This window comes from Pangasianodon hypophthalmus, chromosome 11, assembly GCF_027358585.1.
Source record: "Pangasianodon hypophthalmus isolate fPanHyp1 chromosome 11, fPanHyp1.pri, whole genome shotgun sequence".
Lineage (NCBI taxonomy): Eukaryota > Metazoa > Chordata > Actinopteri > Siluriformes > Pangasiidae > Pangasianodon > Pangasianodon hypophthalmus.
Window position 1 is genome coordinate 9,756,946 of NC_069720.1, and position 26,893 is coordinate 9,783,838.

General features: G+C 39.0%; 1 protein-coding gene across 1 annotated transcript in view; it reads left to right on the plus strand.

The window, feature by feature from the left end:
• Positions 1-25,723, plus strand: part of cemip (cell migration inducing hyaluronidase 1) — a 128,476-nt gene extending 102,753 nt beyond the window's left edge. Inside the window, exons 14-29 of the mRNA XM_026930312.3 lie at positions 1,027-1,232; positions 6,471-6,540; positions 7,019-7,147; positions 10,006-10,091; positions 10,937-11,068; positions 11,642-11,677; positions 12,002-12,157; positions 12,574-12,754; positions 13,969-14,184; positions 18,342-18,553; positions 19,476-19,661; positions 19,969-20,173; positions 20,433-20,522; positions 20,824-20,981; positions 21,521-21,621; positions 24,690-25,723. Coding sequence (XP_026786113.3) covers positions 1,027-1,232; positions 6,471-6,540; positions 7,019-7,147; positions 10,006-10,091; positions 10,937-11,068; positions 11,642-11,677; positions 12,002-12,157; positions 12,574-12,754; positions 13,969-14,184; positions 18,342-18,553; positions 19,476-19,661; positions 19,969-20,173; positions 20,433-20,522; positions 20,824-20,981; positions 21,521-21,621; positions 24,690-24,817 — 2,292 coding nt within the window. The 3' untranslated portion in view covers positions 24,818-25,723. The remainder of the gene's footprint in view (positions 1-1,026; positions 1,233-6,470; positions 6,541-7,018; positions 7,148-10,005; positions 10,092-10,936; positions 11,069-11,641; positions 11,678-12,001; positions 12,158-12,573; positions 12,755-13,968; positions 14,185-18,341; positions 18,554-19,475; positions 19,662-19,968; positions 20,174-20,432; positions 20,523-20,823; positions 20,982-21,520; positions 21,622-24,689) is intronic.
• The last annotated feature ends 1,170 nt before the right edge of the window (positions 25,724-26,893 follow it).

The following is a 26,893-nucleotide window of genomic DNA, read 5'->3' on the forward strand; positions in this document are numbered from 1 at the left end:
TATATACTGTAGGTGTTCTTAATCGGCTGGCAACTCTGGAATATGTAAAATGTAGTGTATTTTGGGGATTTCACAGTGATGTACAACGCACATTAACATGGATCCCCAGAACGCTCCTATTTGCTAGTTTAATTTGGAATTTGAATCATGTTGATATATCAAATGCTTGGAAATTAATGCAGCCCTTATTTTCATCATACTGTACATTTACAATACAACTGATTGCTTCTATTTGCATGTTCCAATTTGGAGGACCATTGAAAATCAACGCACAAGGGTTAAAGTAGGACATCCCTAGACCTGATGAAATAATCGCTTCGTTCATGATGGATTCCGACTTTTGGATCCTGCTATATATTATGAGTCTCTCTAACACAAAACCTAAACACAATCATATTTATTCAATCATCTTTAATAACCACTTTATCCTGGTCAGGGTTGGGGTACATCTGGAGCCCATCCTGGTAACACCAGGCTTGAGGTGGGAATACACACTGGAAAGGACACAAGTCCATTGCAGAGCACCGTGCACACACATTCACACAGACAGTAATTCGAGCTCAGGATCGAACCAGGGACCCTGGAGCTGTTAGGCAGCAATGCTACCCATAACATCATCATGCAGCCAGAAACATGTTTATTTGTTTATTTGTTCTTAACCCATTTTCTCCCAGTTTGGTCAGTTCCCACCCACTAGCTCGCTCTCCCTATCACACGATAGCTACAAGAAGGGAGTGTGAGGGCTAGAACCTGCTTCCTCTGAGAAAAGGTGCAGCTCTTCCAACACTCCTTTTTCAATCCTCCTCCATATTCATGACCTTCCAGATGCTCACGATTGTTAGCCTTACTCTGATTGACAGGGGAGAGGAGTATGCCATCTTTCCCACCCAGAGATCAATGCCAGTTACTGGACTCTTGGCCAAAGATGGCTGGAGCATCATCAGGATTAAAATATCTTCTGATGATAGGGTGAATACTTTTCAGCAGAGACTATTACTAACAGTGACATCTTCATGTATGTTACAGGTAAAGGATGTGGTGGGCTATGACGCGCTGGGTCACTGTTTCTTTACCGAGGATGGCCCAGAGGAGAGGAATACGTTTGAGCACTGTCTCGGCCTGTTGATCAAGGCCAGCACTCTACTTCCCTCTGACAGAGACAGCAGGATGTGTCGAGACATCACAGACGGAGCATACCCAGGCTACATAGCCAAACCACGGCAGGACTGCAGGTAAGAGAGCTACAAATATTGAAATAGCAACTACGAATTGTGCAAATTGTGTAAAAGTAAACAAGTGCCGATACAAAACAACCAAAACTGACGTTTACAAGAATTTACCATTTGCCGTTATTCTCTTTTAGCTTATTATGAGCATATGAAAATGATGAAAATAGAGATCCTATCTGAGCTATATAATTGCATTAAAAGGTGAAAATTGTCAGTCAAGAGCACAGACATTCATTTATAAAAGGACACACAGGACATTTATTTAAAAAAAATGGTCAAGTCCAAACTGATACCAGACTGGATCTGGTCCAGCGATTTTAGTCCAGTTGTAATGTACGGTGAGAGGCAGGATGCAAGTGCGGAAGCTTGGTATGAGCTTTATTAGTGCAATCAGGCAAGCGCTTCCGTTGTCCGATGGATAAAACTGAGAGTCTCAGGAGGAGCTTCAGACCATCAGACTCCTCAAAACAGATATGTCCACCACTCAGATCTCTTCGGACTCTATAAAGACTCTCCAGTCACGCTGCATGCTATTGATATTATGCACACTGCAATTTACACTTTGTATTGTTACTACACGTAACATACTCACATATTTTGTACATCCCTTTTTGCACATTCCTGTACATACATTTATTTCTTACAATATTATTTCTTATTCATTTCTGATTTTTAATTTAGTACTTCAATGCACAGTCTAAAGAGGAGTAGGCCAGGTTTTCATTTCACTGCAAGTTATATACTGTGTGTAACTGTGTATGTGACAAATAAAAATCTCGAATCTTGAAATCCACGAATCATAATCTGTATCCATAGCAGGGGTCAAAACGGACTTGATACAGGGCAATCAATAATCAGAAATGTGGAACAAGAATTAAACATAGAACAGATGGACGCAGTTGTGCAACAAACCAATGACAGGACAGGGGCAGAGAGATGACTAGGACAGAAACATGATCGTACGGTGTTTGCTGCCATGGTAACCCTGACATGAAGGAGGAAGCCATGACACTAGTGCTCAGTTTTAGATTGGTACATTCCTACTAAATATTGCAAAAAAAAAAAAAAGTGTTTGCTCTTGTGTTGTATAGACAAAAAGAAAATAATGTTTAATGTAAGGAGTTTATTGAAACAAATGATGAGTGTGTGTTCCAGTCTGCGCTCATAGAGAAATATTCCAGCACCATCCACATTTTTTTGTTTGTTTTTGTTTTTACATACAGAAGAACAGAGATTAGAAGTCAAGTTCAAATTCTCGAGCCATCGTATGCTGCGACATAACTCATTACCCTCATCAAACTGCTACAGTCCCATTCCTAATTGCCACTAGATTCCTCTCCACCTAAACGCAGTAGGACTCTGCGATCATACTAACGAGCTCTTCATGCCAGCATCCCTCCATAATTATTTTTTTTTATCTCAAAATATACTTAGGCCTCCATGTTTTGAGACCTCAGTTAATCTCCACTAATTAAAATCAGTAGATCAGCTTGGAATGAAAGGCACCACTGAACTCTGGTGGTCTCATCACTTAATATTCTCTCAGCCACTCATCTAATGCAGAATAATATTTAATTCGAGATGTGTGGCAACAAGCAAAGACTAGACAAAATCGAGTTCAAATGATAAATTGGTGATGTGTTTAATTCTAAATTGAATCCGGTGTCTTTATTTTGGCGCATTTGAACCCATTAATATTATAAAATCCCAATCTAGTACAAATACTCTATATAAGTATCTGTCTTTATAGTTTGGCTTTACTGTCACTACCTGAAAGTCAAAAATCATGGAGATTTCCTCTTATCTCAAATATACTTAATGAGCCAAGATATTTACTTCTTTCATTTTGCACTGGAGCTAAACGTTCCAACAACATGGTGGTTCTCCCTGCTAAGCCGTTAGATTCATTCCATGAGCTCCATTAGCTGCAACATGGTTATCTACATTGCTTGTACAAAAATCATGCAGCGTCACATTACTGTTATACATATTTACAAGATTTGAATTCTTTAACAAATATTTTTAACCATTATACACCAATTGCTAATGAACTCATTGCTAAAATTTGATAGGTTGCACTAGCTTGCTATAAAAGAAACTAGCTAACAAATAGCTAGCTACCTATTCACTCCATAAAATAATATCACTAGTATTAATTATCACTAACTGGATATCATTTTGCCAATGGGTTTCCACTGGAGTCAGTGTTGCCAACTTGTCTACTTTGTCGATAGCTTTGGTGACTTTTTAGACCCCTTTAGTGACTTAGTTCATTTATTTTTTTTAAAGTGCTTAGCGACTAATCTGTCGGTGTTCTTGATAGAAATGATAGTAATTTGTCAACATGTGAATACTTGGCTTGACTCTACTGTAAATACGTAAATAGTTTGTGGTATCATTACATTCTTTTTCTCTTTTAAAAATATTTTCTATTCTATTATGATTATGTCAAGAGAATATGCAAATTAGCCATTCTCCCCAAAAAAACGGTTAGCAACACTGATTGGATTAGCTAAATAATTAAATAGTTAGCTAGCACCTAGAATCAGTTCTAGTATTCAATAAAAAAAGGTATTAAATAAGACACTGTTAAGACAGTTCAATAACTAACCTGTTCCTACATAACCTAGATAAATAGCTAACTCAAAACCATAAATTGGATGAGCTCTTCAAAAGTCCCAGGAGATTGCTACAGGCACCACATTGGTACTTATGCAAAGGATGATAAAATGCTAGCCAGCTCTACAAGGTAGTCAGCCTTGTGATTATGCAGAAATGCCACATATACACTTGATAAATATCAGGGGGAAGCTCTTGGAGTTTAGCACTTTGCATATTGATGTTCACGTCTGAAGATGAGTAATGTGATGAAGCGCATGTAGGCTGCACACATTGATCAGAGCCACATAAGCCCCCACAGCAGCGGATTACTTTTTCCAAACTGTCGCCTTTGAGTTGATGTGCAAAATGTGTGTGTTTGTGTGTGTCAGAGCGAGAGAGAGAGAGAGAGAGAGATCAGCTGGAATGCAGTGAGCTGCAAAGTGTGCATAGATAAACACTGTTTTAATTTCAGAGCCAGCGCTCTGGCACGAGTCACGGCACGGAGGCAAGTGCATGCAGCTACAGCACTGTAATTAGTTTGACGGTGTTCTCTGACTTGCACACAAAAGCCAAAACCTAATACCATACACGCCTCAGCAAGTGATTACTGCAACAGTGCAGGCATGCCTAGAACAGGCGTCTGTTTTTCCTGCCTTAATTGAAGACATTGTGTCTGTTTGTCTGTGCTATTGTGTGTGTGCCCTCAGTCTATTCTCTGAACCATTGTTTTTGTTAACAGTGGTACTTTTTCATTAATTTAGTTGTGGAGATACTCTCACATTCAGTCCAATCGACACGTGCTAATCAGCAATTATGCAATATAATGAGTTTCCTAGTTACACCTACCTGATTAATAGGTCTGTAATTACTGTCTGTAGCCCATCTGATGCATGCATAATCTGTCCCAGCTCTACCCTGTACATCAGCGGAACGGCTTTGTCATAGAGCCAGATGTAATTTGGTGGTACAGTAGTAGCACTGATACACAGCTTAATATTGCAGTTTGCTAGCTAGGTACTTACTGAGCTAGCAGGGCACTTGGAACGATCTGCATCCCCCTACAGGACAGGGAAGTGAAATTCCTGCTCTATGCAGATGACCTGGCACTGCCATCATCCACCTGCTGATAATAAACCTCAAAAAAACCAATCAGGGTCTTCCTGGAGAAGTCTAGAGGCACAGATTCTAGTTCAGACTAGGCAGCACCGCCCTAGAGCACATGAGATTTTACCTGAGCATCACCCCCGTAGAGTTTCGGGAGTTTCAGCATGCCAGGGAGTGCACTAAACAAAAAAGCTTTCGGTGCACTGCAGAGGAAATTTCATAACATTGACGTACCCATTTGGATCTGGTGCAAATGATTTGATAGTGTAGTCCAGCTCATTGTGATGTAAGGAAAAGAAGTCAGGGTTCCACTCAGTCACCAGAGCTACACTAGATGGGAAAGCATTAGTCAGGAACCCTGCGTGCAGACTTCGGCAAAGTGATAAAAGCCAGAGGAATACCCCAAACAGTGCACAGAGAGCAGGATTAGACCATTTCCCACCATCCACAGACATCAATTTCTGAATGCAGTTAAAGACAAATTTCAAATAATCTCTGCATTTTAAAATGCTACAGACGCAAGAGCTGAATCCTGAGAAGAGCGCAGTTATTCAGCGGGTTCTGAGGCTCATTAACCCTGTAACCAGCGGTAACAGAGCACAAAGCCCAAAACTAACCCTGCTTTACTTACAATCAGGTCATGAAACAAAAGTCAATTACATGGTTAGGCTTGTATGCTTTTTTTTTTTTTTTTTCATTTTTACATAAACACACAAGTTTTAATGGATGGTGTCACTTATAAACCATGAAGGTGGCTTTGCACTTGATATGAACAGTGGCTTTGCACTTCAGTTACTATGAACAGTTTTGCTCAATGGCGTAGGACTACAGTTGCTTTGATTGCAGTCCTAAAGCTATTCTCACAAACAGTTTTGCACTCAAGGCTCCATCAGTGAACAGCTGATAACTTCAACAAAACAGACTTCATATGTAAACTGTAAGGAATTTTTCGTGGTTACACAATTGCACTTTTTGACCATGTAGTACACAGTTATAGAAGGGAATTATGTATAATCGCACTCTCCAGTGTCACCCAGATGAGGATGGGTTCCCTTCTGAGCCTGGTTCCTCTCAAGGTCTCTTCCAGGCTGGTACCAGTCTCGACCACGGTTAGAGTACTCTGGTAATAAGCTTCTGCGTGTCACAGTTTTGTCGGCGGAAATAAAGAGGACCTTCACCAAGCGTCAGTACACAATTTGGAAATGTGCACTTGATCGAGGCAAAAATATCGCACACCTGCTTGGGCAAAGTCAGATAGAAATTAATAGATACTATGGGAAAAGCATTGCCAACTAGATTTTTTTGCCAGGATAATAAATTTGTTCAGTGTAAAGGCAAACAGAAAACAATTCTTTTCATACTGATTTTAGTTGCCCATCCAACCTATTTATATATATATATATTTACACAGTAAATGATCACCCCAGAATGGCATCCTAACAACGCCGTTGGCATGAAATAGAATTGTAATATTGAGGCTTATTTTCAAAATCTCGCCCGGGGTCCCCAACAACTACCTCTGTCTCTGTCTTTCAGTGCCACCTCCACATTTTGGATTGCTAACCCCAATAACAACCTGATCGACTGTGCAGCTGCAGGTTCTGAGGTGAGTGATGTTACACACCGCTTATAAGTGTGATTAATGACCACCAGAATCAGTGTGTGCTTGAACAGCTACACAGTTACATCTGGCACAGTACCGAAAAATTAGTTGGTTATAAGTGAAGTGACCATACTCAGAATTTGTGCTCTGCATTTAACCCATCCAAGTGCACACACACACAGTAGTGAACACACACACCGAGAACACACACCCGGAGCAGTGGGCAGCCTTTTTTTGCTGGGGCGCCCGGGGAGCAGTTGGGGGTTCGGTGCCTTGCGTGTAAGAGCAACAAAAAGTAACGGTAACGGAACAGAAAGTGAAAATGAGACAGAAAATCAGAGAAAGTGTTTGTGTGTGTTTGTTATTGCCCACTGCTGTGTGATCTTTCTCATTGCCTTTGGTATCGTTATGTGAAGCCATTAATGCAGACTCATATGGCCCTCATGCTGAACACATACTGTGTGTGTGTGTTTTTCCACAGGAGACAGGCTTCTGGTTTATTTTCCACCACGTCCCCACCGGTCCATCAGAGGGCATGTATTCACCAGGCAAAACAGAACACACTCCACTGGGACAATTCATCAACAACCGAGCCCACTCTAACTATAGGGTGAGTGTGTGTATGCATGCGTGTGTGTGTGTGTGTGTGTGTGTGTGTGTGTGTGAAAGAGAGAAATAGGTTGGGCATTATGGACCACTCTCTACACACCATCATTCTCATGAGGATGCCATTGGAAAAGATTTACGATCAGTGTGTGAAGGGGAAAACTTGCAAATTCTCCACCTTTCCTTCATCTCATCTATACACCTGAAGCTTCTGGGGAGGAAAAACACACCCAATTCTATTTCGCTGGTTTCAGTATGCATGATATGCAGAACTCATTCAACACAGCATGTAGGCAAAGGTTGGAGGCAAAATGAAACTGAATCTGGATCTGGGCATGGTTTAAACTAGGATTTAGGAGGCAGGGGAAGAGCAACTTCTTTCATGGGAGCCCACAATGTGGGAACAGTGTAGGTCAATTTACAAATTATTATTAAAAGGTGATTGCAAGTAAAAGCCATGAGACAGACAAAAAAAAAACTGCTTTTTTGATACTTTAAGTCCCACCACTAGATATCAGAGGCTTAGATACAGGGAAGGATTTTATTTTCCAGTTCCAAGTGGTTCCTTGTGGATAAGAAACACAGCACAGCTGATTATATAAACCCTCTTTATGAACATTAGAGCACAATTACTGCACAAAACAATATCATATTTGCGATCGTTTGTAACCACACCAAAGGTCAAATGAGTAAAAAGATTTTGTCTTAGTTTGTGTAATCACATTCACTACCATCTGGTGATAAAGCAGGATTATCCAATTAGAAACCTGCTTTTTTTTTCTCCAGTTTCTATTTGAAAGCCATCTCGCTACACTCCGAGCTCAGAAATATCGAGGTGATGGGGATGAAGTGCTACAGGTTTACTGCAGACAGAGAAAAAGAAGAAAAAGTGGCACAAATTTTATACGATAAAACGTTTCCCTTTTTACTAGCACCTTAAATCATTTTCTGTGGAGCTGTCATAAAGGTATTTTAGGGCAATGTTATTAATAGATCAAGATTGGTTGATTATAGATCATTGCACTTTTCAGTACGGACCAACTTTACTTTAGATCATGTGGTACATTTCTTCATTTCCGTGCTGAAATTAATTGCTGGTTACGCCACTGCTGGAAATAGAATCACTGTAATAAACACAAATGTCATTTCATGACCTTAGCATTGTAAGGGTCTGTCTGGCATTCAATCTTAACTGAGATAGAACCTTATAATACTAAGGTCATTATTTGATTTGTTGATGTTTTAGCAAAGATTCTTTGCTGTAATCCTGTCTTGCTCCTGTCTTTGGGAAAGTATATATACCTTTAAGTCAATAAAGTCCCATGGATTAGCCAGCAACATGGGATTAACTGGTGTATTGTCGAAATGATTAGCATTAGGTAGCCCAACATCACATAAATCACTAAGAAATAAGATATTAACTGCAGGACACAAGAATATCCCAACGATTTCTACAGTCTTTGTTAGCTTAGCTCTTTCAGCCAAATCCTGCTAACTGACAACCCCTAGAGAGCTTTCTTATACTGCTGGCATGGTACTGAGTCCCACTGTATCGTAACAGCTCTGAATATCATCATATTGAATCTTTAGCTGCTTTAAATAAACCTTTTATATATTGGATAATTGATTCAAGTATAGGGGTGGACAGGATTAATATAATTCTCTCTTGAAACTGGTAAAACATGTTAGCAAGGCCCAGTTATTTCAGGGCATATATTTTAGTATATCCTCATCAAAAATTAATAGTCTTACTTTTTTCTAAGTCTAGAAGGTTGTCTGTTTAAGTAATGATAATCAATACTGTTGTGCATAGTCTTGAAAATATGAAACCATGTGCTTATCTGGCAGACATTTTGAAGGCAAAACTATGGTGATACTTCACTGAAAAATAAGCCTTTATGTAAAAAAAAAAAAAAAAAAAAAAAAAAAAACACCACCCACACTTGTGGAGAAGGGTGTTTGTTAGAACATGGGAATATATCTTTCAGGAACACATGGATTTCCTCTAATATTTCATTGATGTACATGAATATTTAAATAAAATTTAAAATTTAAATTAAATAAACCATAATTCTCAACTGTATAGTACAACTTTTTATATATAAAAAGTTTTTTTTACAATTTTATATATATATATATATATATATATATATATATATATATATATATATATATATATATATATATATATATAATATTCATTCATTTTGGACCATATTAAAACCAAATTAAGACCAAATTAAAGCATATGTAAATACTGTAAATGTAAAAGCATTTGGACAAACAAAAAACAAGACAAATTAATTAAGGTTTTAATTTCTCTTTTTTTCCCCCCACCTGATATTCACTTGATTACTCGTTAGATGTGTTCCTAATTGGGGGCGGTGGTAGCTCAGTGATTAAGGTTCTGTAACCAATTCAGATCCCAGGAGAGAACCACCAACCCTCAACCACTCAGCTCTACGATTGGATTGGACACTGCTTCTAAGGCATTTTGGATGAAAATGTCTGCCAAATGAATAAATGTAAAATATAATTGAATTCCAGTTCATCGAATTCAAACGAGTTGGCGTGAGTAAAAGCCACTTTTGCCTATGATGTAGTCGCCCTAGGCAACACGGCTTCACAATGAAGAGCTGTTCAGTGGAATTTTTTCTTTTTTAAATCAGAAAATGTTGTTCTCCTTTTTTTTTACTCATTAAATCTGAAGGCAAGGCTAGGTTTAGAGTCATTCTGGATAATCAGCCGGCCTTGAGGATTAGTAATTGCCCAGAGAACATGGACAACCTCTTAAAAAAACTCCTTCGATGAGGCCCTTTTTGTAACTCTCTGCACTCTTTGATTTTGTGCATTTTTCTGCAGGCAGGGATGATCCTTGACAATGGTGTAAAAACCACTGAAGCTAATGCCAAGGACAAGAGACCCTACCTGTCACTCATAGGGGCCAGGTGAGTCTCACACACACACAGCTTTGAGACATAGTGTTAGAAAATGTTGCTAAAGCCATAGCATAGTTCAACCAAAAATGACATTTGCACACTGGTCCTTTTAGACCAAACAGCAGGATGTGGTTTGTGTGAAAATTGCTTCTTTAGTTTTGCAATGGAGCTGTAAACTGATGTCTTTTGAGGTGGAGGTGTGATAATTTGATCAGTTTAGCAACATTCAAAATCACACACAGTACAGCTACAGCTTGTGTGTTGCATACCTGAGACTTGGGTCATCTACACACCTTGTAAAGTTCAGATATCCATTGCCTGAGGTAGTGAATAATTGGACATATGCCTCAATATTCATTCATTCATCTTCAGTAGCCATTTCATCTGGTCACGGTTAATCCAGAGCCTATTCCAGGACCACTAGGTGTGTGGCAGGAAGTCACCCTGAATGGGACACCAGGCTATAGCAGGACACCATGCATACACACATTCGCACTCTCAATCACAACTAGAGGCAATTTAGAGTAACCAGTCAATACCGGTGTGTTTTGGGAGGTGGTAGGAAGCCCACATAGACAGGAGGAGAACATGCAAAAACACACAAAATAACCCAAGCTCAGGATTGAACTGGGGACCATGGAACTGTAAGGTGGCAGTGCTATCCACTGTACCACCCTGTCTCCTTTCAATATCATTAAAAAAATAAAAAACAAAGAACTGTCAAGTGTACAACAGCCAGGACACTTTCCTTTTATTCTATGCCAACATCAGCTGTTACTGTATATTGACAAGTGATTAGTCACACTTCCTCCTCCAGCTTTCGTTTGATGATGTTTGTCTGTAATGTTGGACAGGTATAGCCCTCATCAGGATGCCGACCCCTTTAAACCCAGAGTGCCTGCTCTCATCCACCACTTCGTGGCTTATAAGAACCAGGACCATGGGGCGTGGCTCAGGGGAGGAGACATCTGGCTCGATAACTGCCAGTAAGTACACTTGGAGAAGAAAACAGTGAACCACCAGGGATTTTTTTCCCCCCATTCTTCATTAATGCTCATAATGCACCAGAAGACAATCGGTAAAATCAATCGATGTATCTGTCTGTCTATAGGTCTGTTAATCAGCATGCAGCATCAAAATCGAAACCTATATGCATCCATGTCAAATGTATTGCTACAAATATTGTACTGTTCAAACCCACAGCTTTCACCTTAATTAACCTTGGAGAGAGTGAGAGCGTAATTATGATCATAATCTTTATTTATAATTTCCTCATTCATGCAGCACAAAAGTTCAAAGTGCTTTACAAGGCAGAAATCAAATTAAACAAACGAATATAGAAGAAAACAGTTAAATAAAAAAAAATTAAGCAAAAAAAAAAAAAAAAAAAAAACAGTAACGACGCCATTGATTGTCATTATGAATTCCATTGTTATCAGTCAGTTACATCACTCAGTGAATATTAGCTGCATGCTATAATTTGAATTAATTGTGTTTAGCCTTATTATAAAAAATTCGTGCTGTCTGGCCGCCATTGACTGTGTCTTTATTGTCTGCAGGTTTGCCGATAATGGGATCGGCCTCACTCTAGCCAGGTAGGGCTGCTAATCGTTCATTTTTTTGCTCCTCACACACATTTTGCAATCATAATAAAATGGATGCCTTTATGTTTGCCGAATGCAGCCCAGGCCACTGTGCTGGGGCTGTAATTGGAAAATGCCATATATGGGAGGCTTCGTGAGATGCATTGGGGAAATCAGGGGCTTTGAGCGGTTGTGAAAGTAATTCAGTGGTGTGAAGCTAGCTGCTCGGGGACCTGATGAGCATGCACAGCGGGGGCTGCATTTATCCGGGCGTTTCTCTCACACTGCCTATTTGCGTGCGTGTTTGTGCGTGTATGTGTGTGTGTGTGTGTGTAGTGGAGGTACCTTCCCAGATGATGACGGCTCCAGGCAAGAGGTGAAGAACTCGCTGTTTGTGGGAGAGAGCGAGAACCGAGGCATGCCTGTCCCCGATGGCCGCATCTGGGGACCGAGTGGTTTGGACCACAGTGGCAGGACTCTCCCGAGAGGAGTGTAAGCACTTATAGTTCCCAGAATTCTTTTCTCCCCTGCAGGTATTGACATTTTCCATCAGTGTAGATCATCAGGACCAAAGATGGGATTGCAGTTTCAGCTACAAATGGAATGGAACTTAAAGGAATTCTCTTTGGATGCTGAAAGGATCAGGATGGTCTCTCTTCTGAAATTAGCAACAAATCATGTGAACTGTGTGTTTTAAAGAAACAGTTTGGCAGAATTTTTGAAAAATGCACAATTAAGCTATGTAGTTACAGGAGAGATAGTCCTGGAAAGTCATTAAAAGTTCCACACAGACATTGAGGTGGTTAAATGCTGATTTTATTAGCTACTTGAGCTAGGCGTAACAATCTATATAGGTCAATAGCATCAAGTGCGAATGTGTTCAGCCATCACTATTCTGTGTCCTGCAGGGATTTCCCCATTCGTGGCATGCAGATCTACGATGGCCCCATCAACGTCCAGAACTGCACCTTCCGGAAATACGTCGCTCTAGATGGACGGCATACGAGCGCTTTCGGCTTTCGCCTCAACAATTCATGGCAGAGCTGTCCCAACAACAACGTCTCCGAGATCACATTTGATGACGTTCCGGTGAGATCCAACATTCGAGTCACACCTCTTTCTGAGAATGTCCAGCTTCTCATCATATCTCAGAACTATTACACACTGCTAAAAGTTAAGCCATTGGCCTTGAACTATGAGGAAGTAATGTGTTTAAGCTGTCAAAGAGCTGACAGTAGAGGGAAGAGATGTATAATTTATCACTCCAAATTATACATTCTGGAATGTGCTTAGCTCCAAATAACACAGAACAAGCTTTACCAATGGGGTTTTAATCTATTATACAGCCTCACACCATCCATTTTTTCTCCATCACTTCCACCCGCTCCATGCACTATTTTCCCCCCAATCATTTCCATCCATACCAACAACTTTGTCCATGACTTCTCTGTATATCATTCAATTTTTCTCCATCACTTCCAATTACACTTCACTTTTTCCTCCCTCACTTCCATCCACACCATTCACTTCTTTTCTTTAACTTCTACCCACTTTCTTGATCACTTCTCGTACATTTTTTTCCACTTTTCTCCATCACTTCCACACACCCGCCTTTTATTATTCATTTCGCTCTATTTTATCCATTTTTCTCAATCACTCCCATCCACCATCAGTGCCATCCAATTCAACACTTCAATCCAGTTATTCCACTTGACCCCCAGTTCTTTCATCCATGCAATCCACTTCTATCACTTCTATTAACTTTTTCTCCATGACTTCTTCCATCCACTATTTCTTTATCACTTCTATTCACCTTTCTCCACCTCTTCCAACTATGCCATGAACTTCTTCCTTAATACTTCAAGATCTTTTTCCATTATCATTTCCACCATCCGTTACTTTCATCCTTTCCGTCTACCTTTCTCCACCACTTCTTTTCATGCCATCTACTTTTCCTCCATCACTTTCACCCACTGCTTCTTTCCACACCATCAGCTTTTTCTCCATTACTTCCATCACCTCCTACACATAGTCCCCATCAGTTTCATTCACTCCATCCACTTCTTCTTAACTCCAACTATGTTGTCTCCTTCACCTCCCCATCCACTCTAAATACTTTTTTCTCCATAACATCCTTTCTTACCATCCACTTTTCTTCATCTCTTGCATTCACATTATCTGTTTCTCCATGATTTCCATCTGCTCTATTTACATTTTCTCTGTTCTGATTGTAAATTCTCAAATTTTTTGCAATGATAATCAACAAACACTCATCTGACACTGATGATTGATTGTGCTTTCAGATCACATCTCGAGTGTTCTTCGGAGAACCGGGTCCCTGGTTCAATGAGATGAACATGGATGGGGATAAGACCACCATTTTCCATGATGTGGATGGCTCGGTAAGCGAGTACCCTGGTGCCTTCTTGGTCAAAGAGGACAACTGGCTCCTGCGCCACCCTGATTGCATCGACGTGCCGGACTGGAGGGCCGCCATCTGCAGTGGACGCTATGCTCAGGTAAGACCTAACCTCATGCTCTGGTTACCACTAAACATGGTTATGTTTGGTGTCAACTAGGATTATTTAGGGCTTACACATTCATGCTTGAACACACACACACACACACACATCTAAAATACGACCTCTCTTGACATGATTAAGCATGCCATGGGCTGTCAACTACTTTTGTCAGAAAGCCAGGCATGAAACTTTGTTGTTAATTCTCCATCTAACAAGAAAAAAGAAAAAGGTCTTTTGTATTACAGATGTAATGAAGGAGAAATAAGAAGTAAAAATAGATAACATTAATTTACTAGGAATTTAATTAATTTACTTGCTTGCTAGCTATTATTATGCAAAACTATTGTATTGTATAATTAAAACTAAATATGTTACATTGTAAAATTCTAGAAGTGAAAAACTAGCAAACGTGAGCTAAACCAGTTTATGGGGCAACTAAAACCAGTAGGCATGTTTACTACCTAGTTAGCATGAACTATTTTATTCACCATTAATTCTATATTAAGCAGTTCTTTAAGCCAGTGAAATGAAAATTATTTTTTTGTTTTACTATAAAAGGGCATGTTAAACATTTCAAAACTAATTTTAGTCAAGCTCAAGCATACAAACTGTACCGTTTATTAAAACAATTTAGTTGAAGTGTATGACCCAGGATGTCTAGCCTGTTAGGGACATTATGCATAACATTTTTAAAGACTTATGATTTAAACTTTTGTTTAAGTCATTATCTAAGAGTTAATATATCCATTTTCAACTATAATTTTTTTTTACTTATTCCTTATTTAAAAGACAATTATGAACTGTGTGTTTGGTTTCTCAGCAGCACATGATTTCACATTTTTATTTTAGAAAAAAATGCATGCTAGTAGTATTTTGTATATTTTTTTATGGGTACATCTTTTTATCTTTTTGGGCCTCTTTTTATACAATAATTTACAACAAAAATATGAATTACTTCTATTAACTTCATTAAATTAAAGACAAGAAAACTTGTGCATAACAGGGTGGACACAGCCATAACAGAATGGACATAACAGAGTGGCTGAATAACAGATAATCAATGTTGTGGTTAAAGGTCGTTTTAAAAATTATTTTTTTTCTTATCACATAAAATTTACTCATGAAATGGACTTATAAAAGCTCAAATACTGCTTAAAAAATACAATAAATGTCAAAAAATGTGAGCTGAAAGACAAAATGGTCCAGTATAAGGCACTGCGTGAACAAACCATTGTGTCTTAAATTCCATCATGTTAAAAGCAGCAGTTAAACAGCTTGCAAAATTAAACAACATTAAAACAATTATGATGGTTAACACCTAGTAAAACATCAATTAAAACAGATTACAACATTAACGTCTGATTTTTTTGTCAGATGTTTAGCAGTTAGGAGATTAGAGTCTAAGTTCTTGTGGTTAGTAAAGATGATGAATGGATGCTCATCTCCCTCCAGCCAGTGACGCCAGTACAAGCAGTTCACAGATACCATAGGATGTCATAGTTTTCTTCTGCTAGAGATAATTTCTTAGAAAAACGCCACTGAAAAACTTGAGCTCAGATTCATCCAGCAGTTGTGTGTTGTGGTGAACTCTGTCTTGAGTTGCTGGAAGGCTTTCTCTGCTGAGGGGTTCCAGGCCAGGCGTTCCAGGCCTGGTCCATGGCGTCCCCGTTAGGGCTAATGACATAACCCAGAAATGAAATGGTGTGCCTGTGAAATTCACATTTCTACCCTTTGACATAAAGGAGACGTTGCAGGACCTGTTGAACATGGTGCACATGGGTCTCTAGAAAGGGTAGAAAATCAGGATATCATCAATATAGGTGACCACATATCTGCCCAGCATGTCTCTGAGGACATCATTAATGAGGCACTGGAACCCCAAAGGTGCCCTAGAAAGCTCATATGGCATTACCAAATTCTCATAGTGGCCTGTGGTGGTGCTGAATGCTGTTTTCCACTCGTCCCCCTCTCTGATGCATACCAAGTTACAAGCACTGCAGAGGTCCAGCTTGGTGAAGATGCAAGCTGGTCTGAGTTGTTCAAGCACTGCTGGCAAGAATCTTGCAAGGTTGCGCCAGCGGCAGGGTCGGTATGTTGAGGCAGGTCACAGTGGCATGATCAATAAAGTTTCCAGCAGCTCCAGAATCAATTAACACTGTCAAAACCGAATGAACACCTGAGTGCTGTACTATGGGCCATGGAGCTCACACTTCTGGTAGGACCTGGCTTGGCAATGGATCTGGCACGGAGTGGGCATTGTCCTATTTGATGGTTGGTGCCACCCCAGTAAAAGCAGCGATGCTCGCAGTGCCTCCTCTCCCTTTCCACCTCGCTGAGCTTGGCATGCCCCAGTTGCATGGGTTCAGGTGGGATCTCCACTTGCTGAGAGCGCCCCATCTCTAGGCAGGCCCATGGACTGTGTAGCAGGTGATCCAAGCTGGTCTACCATGATAAAATTTGCTTTGTTGGCCATTATACACTTCTATTTATAGCACGTGAGGTAAATGTGAAGTGAAGTGAAGTGACTTGTGGCCAAGTATGGTAATGCAATGTAATGCAATGCAGATAATTTGAGGTAGGTGGGAGTGAAATGATTATAAACTAAGCCCTGCCTGTCTTGAGCAAAGTTTCTTACAGCTATTTGATACTTTTAAATCTAACACTTTTGAAAAAATATAATCTCTAGTCTGATTTATTAGTAGTAAACTGTTTTAGTAAACCTATAACATGACTACATAAAGTCAAAGTATATGCTGTAACTGCCCATATTGCTGTTACTATGGGTCTATAGTAGGTTGCAGGTCTACTACAGCCCTCTAGGGGCTCTAAGCTGCTCTCCTCCTCTAACTTAACTACAGGTGTAGTAGTGGAGGGAGAGTATTGTTTGGTTAGGAGGAAGCATGGCCTACTTCTTATGCTACCTGCAATGCTGAAGAGTCCAGATTGAGAAATGTGTGTGTTTCAAGCTCAATCAATAAGGACTCTTTTATATTGGTAGTTTTACTACTAGTATGCTCATTGTGTGAATATGGGAAGCATTCCTATGCTAAGATTGCTACTTCACACCCTATCGTGGACTCCTTGGGATTATATGCTCAAGTCAGAAACGTTTGCCTGGAAGCACGTGGTGGATGGTGGTTCGTTTGGACAACCATTGGTTGACCTTTGTATCTTCTTCATCATCATCATCATTATCAATCAACGATAAGTACAATAGTCATTCATCAAAAGACATTCGGGTCTCACAGTGGACAATGTGCAGGTTTACTTTTCATCCATAATTCACACCTTTTGCTCCCAATGTGTCCATTTATACAAGTTTTTGAGCCTGCTGATTTCTTTTGTTTGTTTTTTTATTTGCCCTTATTGTTCATGCCATTTTCTACTTTCCACTAATAATTTTGTAAACCCCATCTGTGTGGTTATTATTTAAGGTACATATATTAAGAGTGGTTGGTGGTCCCCTCCCTCAAAATATTTTGTAGCGGCCCCCTTCTTTGAAAGAGAGGGGGAACGGTTACAACGCTTCACATAAAAACACAGTTACAAATGCATATTCATTGGAAATTGTTCATGTAACATTGTAGCGGGGAGGCAGGAGAGACGGGAGAATGGGCCCAAGTGTGAGAGGTGAGACTGATGGAGACTAATTAGCTGGCAGACTGCCCGTGTCTCCTTCTGGTGGCCAAAGTCGACCTAGCAGGCAAGCCAGCTCCAGGCCTAGTTGTTACAAACTTATTGTAAGCTTAAGCTAGTATGACGGACACCTCAAGCTAGCTTGGTTCCATCATGATAAACATAGCCTCCCTGATAAGTCAACGGAGCAAGAATCCCAAACTTAATATGACCTTCCAAATATTAAGACCATAATCCAAGAAACGAGTTTGCTTTAAAGAGAAGATAAACAGTATTTAAAAGTAATAAACAGTAACTCATCTAACCAGCATGCCTGAACTCCTACATAAAAAACACATTCTCTAAGCTTTCTCTTATGAAAAGCAATTGCTTCTTGTCTTGCTTTCAAGAGTCAGTGATTCTTACATACAAATGCTGCACAGCCTGATGGTGTCTTATTTGTATCGGTCTTAGGTCGAAGCATCACCTAGGTTTCATATATCTATAGTTAAATCCCTCTCAATTACTGTGTGCCTCAGATTTATATCCAGGCCCGGAACCCAGCCAATCTAAATCTGAAGATGGTGAAGGATGAGTATCCGGACAAGCCACTGGAGCTGGTAGGAGCTCTGGGGAAGAAGCATCACTACCAGCAGTTCCAGCCTGTGGTCATGCTGGCTAAGAGCTACACAGTGCATTGGGATGCTGCCGCACCGGCTGAAGTCACTGTATGGATCATCAACTTCAACAGGTCAGTAACAACATATTTACTAAAAAAAAAACATCACTAGATTCCACTATACATTCATTACCTTATATAAAGTTAGGTCCGTACATCTGGGAGAACCTTTACTGCATAAAGATTTCATTTAAAAAAAACTGATATTACTCATTCATTTATTCATCATTCTTCATTAATGTGAACTAAGAGCAGTAAAGATGGCAATGCATAATGCATACAGTTATTTACTGAGTCAGTATTAGATTATAGTGATTTTTAAATGCTGTATGTTTTACAGTTTATACGATGAAATGGATGCATCTCAGAAATGTGCATATTCTCTCTGACGTTGCATGTAGCTGCTCAACCAAGTCATGTTTGATTCCTCCCAGCTAACAGTTATTGGTTCCCAGAATAATGCGGACAATAGGGATGCTCATTTTTGATTCCTACAACATTCTGAAGACAAATCTTTTTAATTCCCATTTCCCCCATTCTGTTTTCCAGAAATGTTTTCTTTATGGGAATATAGCATTTGTGTTTTGTTGCGTATTATGAGCTAGATAATGTTCCCCTTTTAAATAATGGGAACGTTCCCGGAACGTTAGTTCGTAGTCACAAAAATGATACTTATTTAGCAAACCTTCTGTTGTGAGAGAAAACAATGTTGATTATAATGCAGTACCACAATAGGGTTTTTTATTTATTTTTCGCTGTGTTAATATTTGAGATGATCAAAAACGCTTGTATTCGTCTTGAAGAAAAATGATTATTGATATTTCAAAATGTCATTAGGTGAAAGATCACCATCTTGTCTAATGTTTTGATCAACCTATACAATAAAAATTAGCTCTCTTCCTCCACCTAGTGTACATAAGGAAGGTCAGCAAGAAACGCTACTTCTGACTTAAAATGATCATCATTTCTCCAAACCTCTGCCTCCTCTCGATAGGAACGACTGGATAAACATTGGCTTCTGTTACCCGAAAGGCACAACGTTCAGCATCATCTCTGACCTTCACAACCGGCTCACCAAGGAGACGAGGAAGACGGGGACGTTTGTGAAAACAGCTCAGAGGGAGAAGATCAGCCACACACACCAGGCAAGGGGTTATTACTACTGGGAGGAGGATACTGGGTAAGAGACTCTCAGCTCTCAGCATGTTTTATAAGTACTAATGTTTCAATTGTTTATTTATTTTGTTATAATAAATAATATTTTTCTTATTATTATTATTATTACTATTTAAACAAATACTATTTTTTATTATCATATACTAATATGTATTGTTTTAAATAATGTAATGTTATTTGTTATTATTATTAATACTTATTATTTAAGAGTATAAATATGATCCTCTTTCACTCATGTTGTTAGAATGTTTGGAGTTGTTCGCTGAAGTGTTGGTGTGTGTGTGTTTAATTTCTGGTATCTCTCTGTGCAGGTTGCTCTTCCTCAAGGTCCAGGCTCACAATAACAGAGATGCCTTTGCATTCTGCTCACTGAAGGGCTGTGAGAGAGTGAAGATCAAGGCCAACATCCCGAAAGGCAGTGGTCCTAGTGACTGCATGGCACAGGCCTACCCCAGATATGCCGAGATGCCCGTAGTGGATGTACCCATGCCCAAGAAACTGCCCCGCTCCAGCCTAGTAAGAAGGATCTGAAAATCTTTTTTCTTAAATAGCTTATGATGGATATACTACCCCTTTTCCAATTTGGTCATATCTAGCTCGCAGTATGGTAGTGGGTCTTTCCCTTATATCGCACTCGATTTTATACACAATTTTGTAACTTAATGGCTATTTATCATACTGTTCAGTATATCTACTCCTGTTATTTAGAATCCAGTATAATAAATCAAAGCTTAGTCAGGTTCAGTTTTGAAATGTTCCTTTTGTATTCCTACAGCCTCAAACATCTGAGCACTTTATGGAAGTCAAGGTGGAGTCTTACACCACTCGTTTCTTCCACATCAAAGAGGACTTTGCCTATGCTGAGGTCAGAGACAGACACGTTTTACACATATCTGACATACCGATGTACATTACTTTAATATCCAGTTAATATCCGGATAGACCCTTCCTTTTTATGTATATGATAAATTGCGTATACTTATCTATAGCTGTTATATATATATATATATATATATATATATATATATATATATATATATATATATATATATATATATATTCTGTACATACATAGCTATTCCAAAAGATTGTATATGAACTATCCAAAACCAAAATAAAAAAGGAATGATTAATAAAAGATCCTGGCCAATTTGTTGCTCCTACAGGCCAATGGTAAGAAGATCTACCAGTCAGAGGATGGAATCCATCTGACGGTGCTGGATGGCCACAACGGCAAAGTGATGGAGACGAAAGGCTTCAGGAACGCTGTGCTGATGGGCATCCCAGCTCAGATCGAGAACTACATCAACAGCCTGAGTGACGAGTATGTATTTTTTTTTTTTTGTAATTCTGTAGCACATGCCATTTTTCTAGCACATGCTTCGATTTACAGCAAAGATACCTGGAGTGAAAGTTTTCACACCTGTAAATGAAAACAACCAAGCAAGCAGAAATCATCTAATTGTAGCCAGATTCAAACCTACACTGTCAGTATTTCTGACAAGCATGCAGATTTAATATTTAATAAAAATAAAATAAATAAAATAAAAATATTATCGAATACATGACAGTTCATGTATTCAATAAGCATTATATAAAATAATGCTAGAACACTGATATTTCTATACACTGTGACTTCTATGTATATATTGATTTTTTTCCCCTAAACAGTTAGAATTTAGTTGTTTTTTTAAATCTCTGTTTGCATACATTTTATACTTTTTGTTTTCCCCGCTGTAGACTGAATACTACAGTGGCAAATTGTATATCATATATTCTGTATGGCTGTAAGTTTAATTTAATCTGAATTTCTGGACACAGTGACAGATTTTTTAAAGCAACAACATCTTTGTGCACTTCCAGCTCTGTAGTGATGATTACCTCCAAGGGCAAGCTGGTCACAAGGGGACCTTGGACCAAGATACTTGAAAAGCTGGGTGCTGACCCGAATGTGAAATTGAAAGGTAACAAACACCATTTTTCTTGGAAACTTCTTGGAATCATTCAGCTTTGGTAATATATCAAGAAAGAGGATAGTAGTAGCTCAACACTTAAAAGGCACTAGCGACTGTAAGGTAAAATTAAAATAAAATCATAGAACAATTAGTGTATTGCTTTCGCAACACACTTTATTACAGCTAGTCATGGGTGTGCCCTTGAACAAGACTCTTGAACAAAAAACTGCTAAACTGCCTCATTTGTTAAACTGTTAAGCAGAAATGAAATGTTTCCTGCGTAACCCAAGACTGGTGTCTGACATTTACTTCGTTAGTTTTGCGCAGAAACTACATGGATAATATAACTAAAAAGTAAGGGAAGCTGCCAGGTTAGCATCATACACACTGCTTGCTAAAATTTATTATATACGTGCATGAAGAAATATTGTTTGTCTTGGTAATAATATTTTTATATTAACTGTTTAAATACAAATAGTATTATTCATCTTAAGGCAAATAAGGATTTATGTTGCTAGTAATGATCAGTGAAAGTATCCATTTGCATACAGTTTTGAAGCAGGTCCATTATTTACACTCTGTTAATCTTATTTATAAATGTATCAGTCTTTTTCAATTCCATGTAATTCTGTGTTGGAATTAATACATTTTGAATTGCGTATGGCTTACATGGACACTAGGGGGCAATAATGCTGTACTGTTGTAGCTAGTTAAAATATAGTGGCTTGTGGCCCTACTTTTACTGTTTATATTAACTTAGAATGGAATGTTATAATAAATACATATGATAATTTACTGCACTTGCTCGCATGCCATATAACCCCTGCTGCCAAATGACTAAAGGTACTTCATACCATCATGGAATGACAGGGATGGAGTGAATTCTGATTGCCATCGAGGCATGTATCCTTGCAGTGTCTCAGACAGAGCTTACAGCTGGGCTGCTATCGCTCCAAAACTGAAATGCCACATTAGCATCGGTTACATTTTGGTCATTTTTGGCCGACATTCCAAATACCATTAGAAACTTTAAATGCAGCTGCCTACAACTGAGCCACATTTGGCCTGTCAGTATGCTTATAATTTCATAAAACTGTGTCTTACTGCTTAAAAATTTGGCTTGGACACATTGGTTGTCTGGAACAGCAGTAGTATATTTTTAAATGTACTTTTTTTTAAGCATCATCAAAATTAATCAAATTTATACCACTGTGCTGTTCAATTCTCAAATTTTTAGTCAGTAGGTGTTGATTAGTTTTCTATAACAGCTAAATAAATCACAAATTTGTATTAATGCGCTTCTATTACGTTATCATTTCTATAGTAGCAGCTTACACAGGGACCTTGGTTTGGTAGATGCTGCAAAGTCTGATAGTAAACAGATTTTTAAAATGTGTTATTCTTTAACATGGAAAACCAAGCATATAATTGTTGATATGGTGAAGTAGACATGTATATAAAATCCTCGAGTAAAATATCTTATGGACGTTCTACAACATTAAATGATAAAAATTTAATTAAACATAAAATGTTGGGATATGCTGTTATAGAAAAAAGTCACGGAAAGTCCACTGACGTGAAGACTCTCCCGCCCACATCCCAGTTGGCAGAAAAAATATAACCATACCAACAGCTGAAAAGTGAGGAGAATGCTGAAACTCTAGAGGCACTGATGAATGTGCTTCAGCCTCAGTAATTCATAGTGGGTTTTTTTCCCTGCAGGAAAGCTCAGATATAGCTATGGAATTCATAACATTTCCCAGAATGCTCAGCATGTGAAAGGAACATGCCACACATATGTGTTAAACAGAGGAATGTGCAGACGCACATGCTGGAGCCACAGGGTTCTTCCTCCTGCCCCTCCCTTCTCATCCTACTAACACATGTTAGTCTCAGTCCCCTGGGCAAATTTCTGCATGTTCAGCGCATGAGATCTTCTCAGAACCGAACTTCATTTATACTCTTTTTCTTTAGGGAGAAATGTATTGAACAAAGTGACAGGGTGTGTGTGATTGAAGATCAAAATTCATGACATTCTTGGATATTTGACCTAAACAACATGAATGAGTGTTAGGACCCACAGCAAAGTCAGAAGTAATCATGTCAAGCATAGCAGCAAGCAGAGATTAAGGGGCCAAGCACTATTTGCTCAGCCTCACTTTTAGCATGGAGGAAGACCAAAAGCCATTCAGTACTTGTTCCCAAGGCTGGCAATTTGACAGAAATATGCCAAGACACATTGCCATACTGAGATACTGCCTCACTTCCTGTTCTCAGTAGCCCTCCCGAGTTACATTCTGGTAAACATACGTGCCTGTTTGGTGTCAATATGTAAAAGCAGAGAAATAAGAAATGGCCTCACTTTCTGCTTTCACTGTCAAATTCATTTGCGTTTTATGGACAAACGTGATATGGAGAAAGAAGTAGAAAAAAGTCTTGGAAAAAAATCAAAATGGCACAAAATCCAATATGGTGGAAATTAACATTATGGTGTAGGTTAACTTGGCACGACTCAAAGAATGCGAGATTTGAGTTATTATTGCAACCATAAACCCAAATTGATGTCGCTAGAATGCTTGAGGGATGCAATGTTCACTTTAAAATAAAAGATACATACATACAGTGATAAAACATACAGTGCCTTGCATAAGAATTCACACCAGCTTGACCTGGTTGCACATCAGTGGGGATGAATATTTACGTAATTTTAATGTTCATAATTTTAAATAATGTTGCAAACTATATTAACACCCCCCTCCCCCCTTTCCACTAGTTTGTTCCACTACAAAATGTGGAAAAGTTCAAAGGGGCAAATACTTTTGCAAGACAGTGTAATTTATTTGCTTACTTTCAAACCTTTAGAAACACATAAAATATACATTTCTGCACTTGCCATTTGCTACACCTCCTGGTGCTCTGAATAAGCAGCTCTCATTGAAAATGAACAACTTCTGGACTTTTGGTTGCATCCTCTAACATCACAGGAAAAGAGAATACACATACATTGACACATAAATACACCCACACATACTGAGGTAGAAGAGTGAAATTTAATCTTGTTTTCTGTTTCTCTACAGATAAACTGGCGTTCGTGGGCTTTAAAGGCAGCTTCAGGCCTGACTGGGTGAGACTGGAGGTGGATAAAGAGCATGCCAAGCTTCACCAGGTGCTACCAATGCCCATTGTACGGGTGATGAAGCTCTGAGATCCTCCAGCGCTGCCCCTGATCACTCATGCACAGCCAGAACTACTGAACTCCGCCGGCCAATCTAAAGCAAGCATGCGTTCGCGTCACTCTTCTCATCCGGATCAGTGTGTGATGTCGATGTACGTGATAATGTGGACATTATGTGAATCTTTCAGATTGTGTTGTCAGTGTAAATATAATTTCTGCCACATGAGAGAGAAAAATGTGAGAAAGATGCACCACATTCCTTGTTTTTTTTTTTCTGCCCTCTCTCTGTGGTGATTGTCATTCCAAAAAAAAATCATGTTTTTCTATCCTGTAAAAAAAAAAAAAAAAAAAAAAGTTTTCAGATTGTCAACGTTGTGAGGTCTGAGGTTTTTGCCATTTCATTATAGCATACCGGATTTTGTGGTCAGTTTGTTGTAGCATACGAGAGAACCAGAAGGAAAAGAGCATGCAGTCAGACTTAATGAATAGCTGCAGAGGGGAAAAAAAAGCACAGCTACGTATATGCGTTTGGGTTTAAACCTGTGAAAAGATTTGACAACGTGTATTCCATCAGGCAGGGAAATAGCCGAAATAGCTGGTCTTTTTTCGGAGGTCTTGATTTGTTAGTGATTTGTATGTTTTATGTGTTTCTAAAATCCTTCAGATTGATAACAGAGATATATTTTCTACTTATTTATTGTACAGGCACTATTGAGCAAATTCAAAATGGACATCTCTTTTAAGTTGTAATGTAATTCTGTCCAATCTGTAAAAAAAAAATTGCATCTGAACAATATTCCACTTTCTTGTATTATTGGAAATTTGCATACATTAACCTTGAGTTGTATATTGATGTGCTGTAAATGTGACTGATTTTAAAGTAATGTATCACTTTGAATCAAAACTTTTGTACAGAAATAAATGATAAAGATATGATTTGTCTTATTGCTTCATGCTATTTTGTTGGGTTTGTATGTCTAATATCCATGTGCTCATGTGGGTCTCTCTTTCTGAGACCAACGAACATTGAGAGATGTATGAAAGTGGCCATAGATTCACTACAATATGATTTTGATGCAAATTATGTGACATTTATAAAAAGATTTAAGGAATCAGAGGCTACACCACCTTCACTGGAGCTGACAGCCACAGAGGCCATGCCTCCTGTTACAATAATAGTCCATCACCCTAAGAACGTATAACCTTCAGTCGAGTAAAATAAAATTCTGATCAACTGCTGTGTTTCTCAGCTAAAGGTGATTCGGTACATGGAGGCTGTTGGGACATTTTGACCCTATGTGCTGTGGGTGTGGTCTCAGTCCCATTAGAAACCATGTGGAATGTTGTACTCCTTCACACGAAGTGCATTTAGAAAAAGAAGAAAAAAAAAACCTACATGCCTGGGTTGCTGCAGAAAGAAGCTGCAGCTGTGTCAGCTCTCAGCCATGAAATTACCAGCACAAAAGTGTAAAACTCTGGGTGGGGGTACAAAGGAAGTGTGCTTTGATCATGACTGCCAAGTATTTTGAATGTTAAGATATAGGTGAGGTAGAGACATGGTCTGATGAACACGACCTCATGCGCGCGCACACACACACACACACACACACACACACACACACACACACAAAAAAAAAAAACCTTATGGCTCTCCATGGTTAGGTGTTCGCTAGTTCTATAGTAAAAATGATGACAGAGTAATAGCAAGGTATAGCCCTCGTTCACAAATAATAGTAAATTGTAGTGAGGGTTCCATTGCTACATTTTTTGTCAACTGAGTCAGGATACAAAAACTGAATATCTGCTGTCCAGCAAAGGTGTATCCTAGCCTTGGGCATGCAGTCCCTACTTCCCTCTCTTCCATCGCTTGCTTCCTAACTACTTCCCTCTCTTCCATCGCTTGCTTCCTAACTACTTCCCTCTCTTCCATCGCTTGCTTCCTAACTACTTCCCTCTCTTCCATCGCTTGCTTCCTAACTACTTCCCTTTTTTCCATCGCTTGCTTCCTACGTGCTTCCCTTTCTTGCATCTCTTCCTACCTGCTTCCCTTTCTTGCACCACTTACTTACTACCTCCTTCCCTTTCTTGCACCACTTACTTACTACC